The sequence below is a fragment of the Ochotona curzoniae genome, unplaced genomic scaffold (genome assembly GCF_017591425.1).
Source record: "Ochotona curzoniae isolate NIBS_2020 unplaced genomic scaffold, NIBS_Ocur_1.0 contig_2210, whole genome shotgun sequence".
NCBI classification, from domain to species: Eukaryota; Metazoa; Chordata; class Mammalia; order Lagomorpha; family Ochotonidae; genus Ochotona; species Ochotona curzoniae.
In genome coordinates, this window is record NW_024465369.1 from 24,955,729 (window position 1) to 24,968,465 (window position 12,737).

Consider the following 12,737-nt stretch of genomic DNA (forward strand, 5'->3'; position numbering starts at 1 on the left):
CACAGATTATAAATTTGAAGAGTCAGTTCAGATAAAAGTCAGTTAGGTAGAATAAGAACTTCAAGCTTGTCCAAGTTTAAAGTTAGTAGTTACCAAGGAAGATTTCTTTGTTAGTTAATACAAAAGGAAATAATTAAAAAAAAACTATTGTTTACTCAAATCTTTGGTTCTAAAGGCTAAGAATAGTGTCAAGGAAGGATGACAAAGAAAGAGGGTATATTCCTGCTGAGTACAACCTTGCCCATGTTAACACCAAGCTCTCAGGTCATTGGGTACTGCTATTAATGGCTTTGCCATTCCCGTTTGTCTGCTACTTTCAACCATCTTTCATCCTTTGGACATCCTGAAGACATACCCCAGATTGTACAGCTTGTAGGTAAAAATGGTTCTTGGACACTGCTGAAATAACTCACAAAGATGGCACAACAAAAGTCACTTAATTTATGAAAATGGCCTGCCTGTGTTATTGCTGTGTTTTCATTTTTTTTTAAATTGTACGTATTATGACAATCCAGTAATTTTACAAATCTGTAATCACATATCAACAGAGCAAAAACTGCAGTTGCTAAGAGGTGGAATTGATAATCCTTGGTGTCCTCCTGTGAATAAAGAAACAGTATGACATGTAGTGTATTGTAATCATTAATCTTCACAGTGGTGGTTGTGACTCATGAAGGATGTGTTGATTTATGGTCCAAACCTGCTATTTAAGAAAGCATGTCAAAGAAAAATTTAAGGGAGATTTTCTAAAAATTTTAATAGCAACTTACGAAACAACTCTTGAATCCGCAGAAGAGATGAGAACCATCTTCCCCATCTTCTTCTGTATGTATCTCTTGACACTGGTGTAGTCGGTTTTTGAAAGGAGTTGTAGCCATCCATAGTCTCATCATGGCTGCAACTTCATCATAGAGGTTTGGATAGTTCCTGTGTATTTCAAACCTACCCTCAGGTTAAGTATATGTCTAGTGTACCTGTCTATTTCCTATCTTTTCCAATTAACTAATTTCAAAGTCTTACTGTAAAATGAAAATTGCGTTGACTTTATTCACATTATTGCCATTTGGACCCACATTACTTGAAAAAATATAAGCTAGGAATTGGTTTTTTATTTCTGGGTTCCAGACAAAATATTTTAGTACATTTAGAGATCAAAGAAAAGATGAATTAATTTCATTTTGATATATAAATATTATACAATAGCTGCTTTGGATCTGATTTATAATATCTGATGTGTACTATTTGATAGCATACAATATCTGGTTTCAATTAAGATAAAAGGGGAATTTAAGTTTCATTTTGTCTTAAGACTATTCATGCTGTCCAGAATGTGAACATATCTTACCATTATTCCTTAAATAGAATTTGGCAAAGATGGAGCTATTTATTCATGACAGTTGAACTATGTTTTGCAACAGAATTATGACATGAACCCTGCAGGTTTGGAGGTTGGTTTATGGTTCTAATGGGTGAATGACATTTGATGCTTAGTTAAGATGAAGCTGCATTACAACATGCTTTGAAAATATGAGTGCAGTGAAACCTGAATTTCAGAGTCTCCTGCTAATTGTTATGCATGACTCACCAGTCTAATGCTGAACTTGCAGAATGTTTACCCCATTTCTTTCATTTTTAGATGTTTATGGTATATCTTACAATGTCAGGGATAATTTGTCCAGCAAGTGATCTAAAGCTGAGTTTAAATTCATAAAACCATTTTAAAAATTAGGCTACTTTGCAAGTATATAAAATAAAAAATCATGTTTCTTCAGTTACCTAGATATTTGTCTGCTAGGCCAAATTCAACATCTGAAATCTATATTTTATTATAACTTTTTACTTGGCCAACCACTTTAGTGCCTGACTCACCATTTTTTTTTTTCAATTTTGAGTCATCAGAACTGCCAAGGTGGTATTTGTTATTGCTTGTTTGTATTATTTGTCTTATGTTATAAATCTCACCATACTTCCCCGGACTAAAATTGTAAACTATGCATTTTCACAATAACCAAAATTGTTTTGATTTCTCAAAATCAGTTTGTAATGGTAACAAACTATATATGTATCACACAAAAAAACATATGAACTGCTTGCCTTAACATATCTTAATGTATCTAATTTTTACAAAAGTTGAATTCTGCATGCTTATCAGGTAGACTAGTTTTCCTAACAAATTCAGCAAGAGCCTGTATGAATAGATATATTCATATGTTGATGTGATTTAAGACACAACTCATTACCTCTGAAAAGAATGAAGGCACATTTACTAAATGACCAGGAGATATTCCTTTGAATGTAAGATAAGAAAATATATAAGATTCCAGTTTGCTTTCTATGTAAAAAAAAAAAAAGGAGTCCAAGTAACTTAAAATACTCTTTTAATTACAATGCTCAAAGAAATGAAACAAGAAAAATTGATGCAAGGACTCCTTTGAGTTAGGATTTGCAATACAAATATTTTCATCTTTTACAGGGCAAGCTGATGTGTTCACATGTCAGTTCCAAGCTGCTTCTTGCAGCAGGAAACATCAGTATTTTTTAAAAGCACATTTACAATGCTTTCCCATCACCCTCGCTGTGTTTTTGTAGCACCTATAGCCATAACTGGCACCTGGAGGCCTTACATTGCTGGCAGTTTCCCTCGCATTTCTTTGGAGTCTATTCAACTGCTGTGGTTTTACTTAGAAGTCAGAGCTTTGCATATATGATTTCCTGAGACTGAATAGTCTTTCTCAGAAAACTGTGCCAGTCTGGCTGTGAACAGCTCTTCGCAGGGGTGGAGGGGAGGGGTAGCAGTAGCCTGGTCGGAGGGGGGTATGCTTGGACCTGGATTCTATCTGTTCACCCATGTCCTGCTATCTTCTCATCTTATTTGTGGTTTCTACCCTAGTGACATCATTGCCCATATCTTGCTGTTCCTTTAGAGAAGGGAACAGGATTTGGACTAGTCTAGCTGGAAAAAAAAAAAATTAAAAGCTGCCCGGCAGACTTATATAAAGATCGCATGAAAACAATTTACATTTGCTGTTTCAGCAACTGACATGACAGTGATTTTAAATGAGAAACAAAACCAGACCAAATAGTTGAAACTTCTGCACAGTAATAATCTGTTGGGAAGACAGAAGTCTCTATGGATTGTAGGTATAACATTTGAGAACAAAGGTAATCTTAAGTTGCTTGTTTTGAGTGTATTTTTAAAAAGATCATCAGTGCAGTTTTGAGATAATGAGAGAAATGGTTTTTAATAAGCCGCAAATGGCATGCAGTTTTGAGGTGCTAATGTAAAGAAAAGCATTGTTTTATGAAGTGGCTCATGTGGGTATAAATATGTTGGTGAGCTGTGCTGCTATCAATTCCATGGTCTTCATCTGTGTACCACTAGAAAGAGGGAGCAAAAGGTCAAAATTAGCAACTCAGCCGTCTTTAAAAAACAATGGAAATATTTTTTAATGAGCGTATGTGGCACAACCAGGGCGTTTTCATTCCTGAAACACTTTAAAAGTGAAAATGTGGCCCAAAAAGCTATGTCATTTCTCTCCAGAACTCCTCCTGGGCACAGTGTTGTGTCCTCCAGAAACCTCTCATCTCCGGCAGGGGCTCGGAGTTCTGGCTGTGAACTCCAATTTCCTGTATGGTGCTGCACAGTGCTTTACAGAGGTGGACATTCTAATGAGCACACTCGAGCCCATTTCCAAGTTGACTGTAACACTTACAGCCACATTTATAGAAAAAAATGTTTATCCCTTTATGCCCACTTCTTTTAAATATTGTCAAGTACCAAATCTCTCTTATCTTAACTGTGTTACATAAATAAACTTTTAAAATGCATTTTCCTTACATACACTATCAAAAAACTTGAAAAATCTTTTAAAATATCACATATATATGTTTAACATAAGGGAAGTCAAAAGTCAATGGTATTATTTGCAAATACTTACATTTTACACTGGCATTTAACAAATCTGTATTCTGACATTTATGTAGGAGATTATGGCATGAGGCAAAATTTTATCAACTCAAATGTTATTAAACAATTGAGAAGTCTTTGCTGGGCACACACACACATTAGGGAAACAGTTAAGTTTTAGAAAGTATCTGATGAAGGTATCCTGTGTCTTTGAGAAATGGAAAAAATCAACCTCTTTTAAGAATCTTGCCCAAAAGATGTGACAGTATTTTTCCATAACAACAACAAAAAATCCTACTTCTATAGAGTGGGCACAATTTGAGCACAGAGAAAGCTCTGTGTTAGAGGGGAGTGGGAACAGGTAGGCCTTTTTAGTTAAGACAGAAAAGCAGCATTTTATACAAAAATCATTTAGCGCAGTACTCACATACATATCCACACTTAGAAATATGTGTGTACATGTGGAAAATGCTTGATCTGGAAATCTCTAATGCAGAAAATAAATTTGACTTAATACCAAGAACATTCTTTGTGCAGGCAGCAACAGCTCTAGACATTTTGGACTTTATAAAACAAATCTAATTGTTTATTGCCTGTGGTCGTCCAACAAAAGATAACATGTCAGTTGCAAAAACTGAAGCATGCTGATTATTAATATCCCACTGTTACAAAGGCTGGTAAAATAAACCAGACAGAAATGGAGTTTCAAATTTGAGCCGAGCTATTATCATGCTGATTTCACTTTAGAATTATTCTGCTGCACATTTACCGAATAAATGATTACTTTTGAATCAAAACAGGGAGAGGCTGAACAAGCATATGAATAGGAAAATTGTTTTTGGTGCTATCAGGTTAGGAAGCATTGGGCTTCTTAACCCCAAATTCTCTAAAATCATTGAATGTGACTCTATGAATGGATGAAAGATATCACTTAGCATTGAAAAAATAAAAGTGTCCCCTGCCTCCTTTTTAATTCTCTGTCTCCTAAAACTTCTGGGAGAATTTGCCCTGTGAGAACAAACTAGACACCCTCAGCAACTTCCCAACCCTTTGCGTAAGTTTTGTTATACCATTGCCTGGAAATCCACACCAGCATCCACAAGAGCTTTGGAGATCTGAGCTGACTGTTGAAAGTGGACGTTATCTGCAGGGAGAGAAAGGAACAGAAAAATAGCTGATAGCCACTGCAGTTTTTGGATACCAAAGGGTGGGAAAGGCACAAGGAAGGAGGATCTTTTGAGTTCTAGGACTCAGCATCCCATTTAGCCCAAGACAAGTGAGTTGTGGAAAGCAACACTGTTTTATTGAAGTAAATGTAACAGTCTTGCCCCTCATGCTTTTGTTTTGTCAGTAGTGAAATTGCAAACCTGTCTGTGATACTAAAAAGTCTAATTAACTGAAACTCACCATCTGCTGTTCCATGAATAAGGAGGTACTCAACTTGTTTAAAATTTTCAGCTCTGCTCATGACTGTTGAATTCTGGAATTGGGAAAAAGAATGTCATTATTCAAAAAAGGATCTGCCATAAACTGATTTTTCACTTCAGTTTACAAAATAAAATGTTTTCAGCTGGGGCCCCCTTTGATACAAAATATAGCAAACCGATATTCAAGCAAATGCTGTCTCCATGCATGGCAGAATGCACAGCATGCCCTGTGCCTGGGAGGCAGGATTGCAAAGGGAGGATGCCACATCTTCCCTGCACGTTCAGGAAGAAGGCACCTGCCACCCGGGCTGCATACAGAAACCCTTGAGACCCAGAGCCGAGATTGGCTGTGTCCTATGCATTAGCACAGGGCAGAGTCTCATATTAGCAATGTATGTTCCATGGGCTTCTGCTGTAGTTCAGCCAAAAAGTGTATTACCATGGCAACCATGTGTCACATGGTGCCATACATGCTACATTTCGAAGAGCCTGTACATAGCATTTGCAACTAAACATCCTCTGCAATATGTCATGTGAACTTTGGTCCACATTGTTAGGCTCTGAATGAAAAAGCAAATATTACCTCTTTAGAAACAGATGTTTAAAACCTAGACATATGTAACATATGGGAAGGGGAAAGGGTGGAAAAGATCAAGAATGGTCTTAGAAAATCAATAGGTTACTGGCTGCCTCATTCTGTACATTGGAGGACTTGCTGTTGGATCTCATCATTCCCCAACCAGCCAAGGAAGTAGACTGAAAAATAATGGAGAGATCAGCTTTTGGGAGTCTGTTTTGGGCCTACGTCTGATAGGGCTTCTAGTATAAGGAGCAAGGAACTTGGATGAAAAAACACTTTGAAAACAGAACTGACCATTTGATTTTAATTTGAGAATTTTTATAAAGTTGTGGTGACAGTAAAAATATCACGAAGTCACTGTAGCTAGTGCCTTTGGAAGGGTTGGCACCAGTAGTTTTTGTCTTGTAATGGATGGGACAGGAAGGGCACAGCAGCCTGTCTACAGGTTAAAATTAGGATCTTCACAAGTTGAAGTTGGCTCTATGATAGTTAAAGTTTACATTTTTCCACTTTACTTACAACTAATACACCAGTTTACCATCTTTTATGGGCACTTTGATGGCCTGCTAGTAAGGGGATGAGGCTAAGGTCATAGCATTTGCATTTCAGTCCCGACTTCAGTGTCAATGAGCTGCACAACTGGAGTCCTACTACACTGTGAGCCTTGATTCTGTAAAATAGCAGTAACATGACTCCTCTTCCTGCCTCATGGACATAAGAATCTCAAGATACAGCAGTGGTGTTGTGTGAGATTACGTTTCTGATGCTAACGTGAGAAGTCTGTGGCACACTGTTTCGGAAAAAGAAAAAAAGATGTTCCAGCTACAATTCTAAGACACAATCGTCTAAAATGTTTCTATGGATGCACAAGGACTGCTATGTCCAGGGAAGCTCCTATTCAGGCTGCTTCTGTTTCCCTCTAGCCTGACTATATTTATGAACATAACTGAGAATTTGCTTAGGAATTTTCACAACACCTAGGGCTCATTAAAAGTCACACTTAATTTTGAGAAGCTTTTCATCTGTTGAAATGTCCCAGATGAGTCCATTTATGTATGAGTCCATCCACCCACCCATCCATTCCATTCCATTCATTCACCATCAATATGTATTTGTTTTGCATCCCACCATGCAGTAAGATCCATGTAAAAGTGATTTTTCTGTATCATGCATTACTCTATTATTACTCTATTAGTACTCTACTTGAATACAAATTATTTTTAAGTTAGATGAGTAAATGAAAGAAATGATTAGGCACTGCTATTGCCCACTACGTTTGGTCCCAGTTTTACAGAGGCAAGTGGAAACACCTGTAGCAAGCAGAATAAAATATATTCATTTTGAGATTTCCTGATACAGCTTATGGCTACTTTCAACCCATACATTATGCCACTTGTAACAGTAACTAATATGCTTTCATATTTACTGTGTGCCTATCACTGCGCTGAGACTCATTAAGGCTTTATAAAAGCATCATTGTATGACATTCTCACATCTGTGTGACATTGCTCTGTACTAAGCCTGCTTCATGGCTGGGGACACTGAGATTCAGAAGGTAAGTAACCTGCATCAGGATATTTCTGTAGAAGTGTCAGAGCTGCAGAGTTTGATACCAAAATTCCTTCTGATGTCTAGGGTGCACTGCATCACTACTAACATTCCAAGCAGCTTACGAGGTGGTCCCCCTGCAAAGGAAGAGTGTGCAATAAAGCCTTAACTATCCTGGACTTGGAAGTACACAATGCTAGTGGGCACTCTGGCTCCTGAGATACTGTGACTTCTCACACCGAAGGATCTGGGAGATCTGGGAGGCTTACATTCAGATTCTGAAGGTGATGCTCAGCCCAGCCTCATACAACCGTGGGTGATCATTTTCCCTTCAGAGAAGAAAGCATCCAAATAAAGACCCTGACATGCACCATTCCAGGCTGGAGGCAGGAGAGACTGACACGTGGGTATCAACACGGACAATCAGTATTCCTGTTCTCAGGCCAACATGGCTCCTATCAGAGTCCTCTTCCATGAGTCTTTCTGCTTGTCGTGCTCCCAGCCTGTGCTGACTCCCTCCCACCTTGTTTCCCCCAAGTTAAATTTGGCTCCTTGCTTGTGGAAGGCAGTCAACCTTGACACAGACCTGACCCAAATATACAAGTGTGTCACCTCACATCACTCCCAAAAGCCTCATGGCCTGCCTTACTTGGCAGCTTGAACAGCAAAAGCTGCTCCGACAACCTCTCTGAGCCATGAAACTGAGAAATGTCATTGAAACATAGAGTAATAGTTAGGAGGCATATAAATACGCAGGACAGTTAGCAAGGAATGTGATAACTACTGGAGTTTGGACCAAAACAGTTTCTGGCTGCCTTTTTTTTTTTCTTAAATGGAGTGAATACAGGCTGAAAGAAGACAATTTTTATAAACAAGTAAAACCCTGAGCCTAAGATAAATGTTGTGATGTACACACTGTAGCTGTGATGAACTAGACATGGTGAGAAATGCAACATACTGAGAAAAAGACGAAAACTGTGATAAAAGTGTCATGATGCAAATTGTTTTACATTAACAATATTACACTACAAAGAAAGAAAGACAAATACTTTAATGCAGCAAGAGAAAAATAAAACAAAAGCTTCCCCTGCAACTGCAGGATAAGTGTGCCATTTCGAAGGTGCTCTTCCCTTGCTCACTGGGTGAAACCTCCAGAGGGAGTCCTCTGTGACAGGGAGACAGGCAGCCAGGAGGCACGCACCCACTGCAGGGCTCTTGGGCTGCTTGGCACGTTTCTCTTCCACAAAAACACGGAGCCATGTCACCTTGCTTCTGGAGGCATGGATCACTCTTTGCCAAACTGAGCCTCCTGGTTTCTCAACTAAAGGTCTCTACAGTCCACGGTCTGTGTACTTTGCTAGTCAAAGAGATGTATGAATTAAATGATTAGTGATCAGAAAAAAAATAATGGTACTATTTTAGCCCACCGAAACAGGATAACCCCCCTTTTGCCTAACCATGGAAACGAAAATAAAAAAAGAAATGGATGACTAAGTTAGAAGCCGAATAGTCTATCACCGACTCCTGAAAAGGAAGCTCAGAGTGATAAATGGGCAAAGATGCAATGGTGGTGCAGTTGGCATGCTTGGGAGGCTAGAAACTTCCGGAGAGCCCCGCTGCCAGCAACAGTCTGGCAAAGAGAAGTGGGAAGAATCGGTCCAGTGGCAGTGCCGATTCCACAGCATCCCTGTGAGGAGCTTTTCCTTCAATCCCTGAGAAGAACCATCTGTAGCTCCTCGTTGGATCATGCTGGTTCCTCAGTTACCTTCCAACAAATGAATCTTTGTATTTTTTGACATAAAAGAGGGAGCTGATGAGAGTGGGGAAGTACTGAGAGAAACAGAAGGTAGAACAATTTTTAAGCCAACCTTGTGCCATAGAGAAACCATAAGGACAGTTTGCTTCCTGAAGATAACTGTGGTGGCAGCTGTTGTGTCTCAGAAGCTTAATTCATGGTGGTCACGGTCCTCATGTGTAGGCATTTCAATAACTCTAGGAAGTAGGTCTGATTAGCTCTATTCTCCAGTTGAGGAAATTGTGGTACAGAGAGGTGACTTTTCTCAAGCCTTTACTGTCCCTAACCATCAGATTCTATTTCACTTGGTATCACATCCCATCACTCCTTACTATTTCCAATGCTTTTATGGAAAGAGCAGAAGTTGCTCTGTCTCAGAGACAGCAGCCCAACACTTCAATGAGATGTTATCTTAGGTTTTCTAGCTTTTTCTATGAATTATTCTTCTTTCAACTAACGCTGCCCAAGTAAATAATAGTAAATGATGTCAGTTTTGGGAAGCCACACTATGCCACAACAGAGGCCACAGAAAATGGGTAGAAAAAATGAATTCAGTCCACAGTATCAGATGTTTTACTTGTTTATATTTTTCAAACAACTGTACCCAGGAGCTGCCAAGGGAAGAGCTACCATCAACCCCAGAGAGGGGGCTCTACCTCAGGCCTCACCAAGCAACACTGGCTTCTTTAAAGATCACACAGCAGTCAACATTTTATCAGCACTCAACAAACAAGTTAAGGTTTGGCTTAAATCTGAAGGTCTCTCTCCTTTTGGCATATTCTGGGATAATAGAACAAATGTCAAATCAGTACAAGATGGCATATTTACAAAATTGCACCCTGTTTTGCATAACCTAACGATGCAGCAGTTCTTAAGGATTGAACATTTCAAATCTGCTAGCAGAAGACTGCCAAATCTATGACTGTTTCATACACTTGCCAAAAGCCTATCAAATTTTGAGCAAAATGCAAAATAAATCTCCTCTACAAGTTAAATCAGTCCCTTCTGTGTGTTCCAGGCTGCCCTCTCCTCTTGGCAACAACGCTCAGGACTTGAGCCTCATTTTTCTTGCCCTTGATCTTAACACTTCTCTGTGTGTTACTCAAAATCCACTCCACCCTCTGCCCTCTAACCTGGGTCCTGCTTTATTAACCACAGTTGGGCCTTTCTTCTGTGTTATGCCTCACTTCATTGGCCCTGTTTCACAGTTTCCAGAAAAATCTCTCTGCCTGTAACTCCGTTATCCCCCATGCCGCTTCCTCTTCCATAGCCCACAGAGATCTCTCCTGTTCTTCCCCATCATCTTCCTCAAATCTTCAGTTAATGCCTTCTTGCTTTCCTAGCCCTAAATTGTTGCATAACATTTTTTGGCCTCAGTTTCTATGTCAACATAATGGGCATAGAATACTTATCTTAGATGATTTTGTGCAGAACTGATTCTTATGAAGAATACTCTGGCCATACAGATGCTTAACACATGAAAGAAAAATGAAGGAAATAAATGAACTAGATTTTCTGTGATTGAGAGGTGTCTAAGAGGATGAAACCCTAATTTCATGACGGTTCCTATTTCTCTCCCTACCTACTGCCAAGTAGGGGATAAACAGCCACACTTTGGCAACCATTAGTCATTTTCACACATATTGGCTACTTTGTCATATTTAATCTCATATTTCATTGTCTATTCCTTTTTATATTCCTCCAAAAAATTGTGGTTTTTTTCACCATATACAGTAAACTTAGGAAGAGTAAAAATACAGTTAGAAAGATAATACAGTTAGAAAGAATGAGTGAATCAGAATCTACCACTTGTCAAATTTTATTTTTCAGGTTTGAGGGAAAGATCTACTTGATTCCAGTCTGGCACCCACTCCTTAAGGTGTAGTCCCGCTTGTTGTTCACTAGTTTCTATCGGTTGTTTTGTGTTCCCTTGGGTATCTGATTCCTCTGCCACCAGTTCTATCCTTTGGACTACACTTACTGCAGGCAAGATCTTTCCCTGGAGTCACACTATAGTGCCCACTAGCTCAGATTTGCCACTCATTCATTCATATGCTTGATTCCCAATTTCAAACTTTGGGATCAGCTTCCTAAGGTTTTAGGAAGACAATGGTCTTGTTTCCTCTGATTTTCTGGTATCTTTCAAAGCTGTCCTGCCTTGCATCTTGGCAGTGGGTGAGTGATTATCACCAAAAAGAATTTTATGGTCTTACTGCTTGTGCCACTGCACTAGGTCTATACGACAGTCCCCTAATCTATATGGCAGCTTGTAAAGGATAGAAGGACACTCCCTTAGGTTGGATGCAGTGCCCAAGTGCATGCCTTAGCAAATGCAGCAGACTGGCTTTCGGCAGGACGCAAGCTGAACAACCGTGTACAGGAATATCCCCGCTTTTCACATACACAAATGCTTTCTTAGTCAATTTTTCTAAGTGGTGAGTGGGACCATTTATTTCACAAGATGTGCTTCTCTTGGTGATGGGAATTTATCATAATTTCTGCAAATGCAGGTTATCAGTGACCTAAAAATGAGATCTTTTACACATTTGAGTTTCATTTAAAACTACTTTTTTTTGTTTTCAGTAGGCTGTAAGACCAGGATCTTACTTAACTTTGTGAATTCCAAACCCTAATGTACTGAAAGAGTCACTGGCCAGAGTAAACTGTAATCCTTTTCAAGATCTTTTCTCTGACCTATTGAAGTGCATAGAGTTGTGTACTTCTTTGTCTTTTCAAAGAGAAGGAAAAAGAAAGGGAGAGACCGAGGAGTAACAGAGAGAGAATGACAGAGAGAGAAAGAGGCAGAGAGAGGGAGAGAGAGAAATAACCTAGTAGAAAAAGTAAAAGATGGGGTCCAGAGGGGCAGCTGGGGCCTTGGAGGAAAATAGCATCTTTGTATGTATTCTTCTTGCCAGAGACAAAAGCACAGGCTCATTTAAAAAACAAAGGAGGGCAGCTTTATTCTAAAGCCTGCTGTGCACCAAAAATAGGCACTTAGATTCAGTTCTCCACGTACAGAGGAAGCAACTTACCGCAGTGGAGACAACTGAGTTATGCATTTGCCTCACTTTCTCCTGCCCACCTTAACTGTCACCCTCCCAAACAATTCCTCTGAGTAACACATTGGGAACCTTTAGCTCCCTGGTACTGGCAGTTTGAATGTGTCCATTGCCAGCAATGCATTTTGTGCCAGGAAAACCCGACTCCTGGCGTGGAAGGATTAAACAGTCCTCGGGAGCCATCTGTGCAGTGAAGTGAAAGAGTGACTTTGTGCACCCAGTGTGCGTGTGTTGCCATTGGCAGTAGGAAGTGCCTTCTATTTACAAGACAACCTCGTGCAGCAAACACCTAAGGGGAGAGATGGAAGTGGTCACTGCCATGGGTGGGGTAGAGTTGGAGAAGTGGAGGCTCATTGTGTGAAAGAACCTCCAGGAACGACTGGAGAGGGACACAGGCTGAAAGGCAGATTAAAAGTGTTCA

The 12,737-nt window shown here is 39.5% G+C and overlaps 1 protein-coding gene across 2 annotated transcripts in view; it reads right to left on the reverse strand.

Moving 5' to 3' along the window:
- Positions 1-12,737, reverse strand: part of DPP4 (dipeptidyl peptidase 4) — an 85,968-nt gene continuing 73,231 nt past the window's right edge. For both annotated transcript variants that reach the window (XM_040971652.1, XM_040971650.1), the window contains exons 24-26: positions 5,315-5,387; positions 4,978-5,051; positions 1-3,378 (exon numbers count right to left, since the gene is read on the reverse strand). In XM_040971652.1, coding sequence (XP_040827586.1) covers positions 3,277-3,378; positions 4,978-5,051; positions 5,315-5,387 — 249 coding nt within the window. In that variant the 3' untranslated portion in view covers positions 1-3,276. The remainder of the gene's footprint in view (positions 3,379-4,977; positions 5,052-5,314; positions 5,388-12,737) is intronic.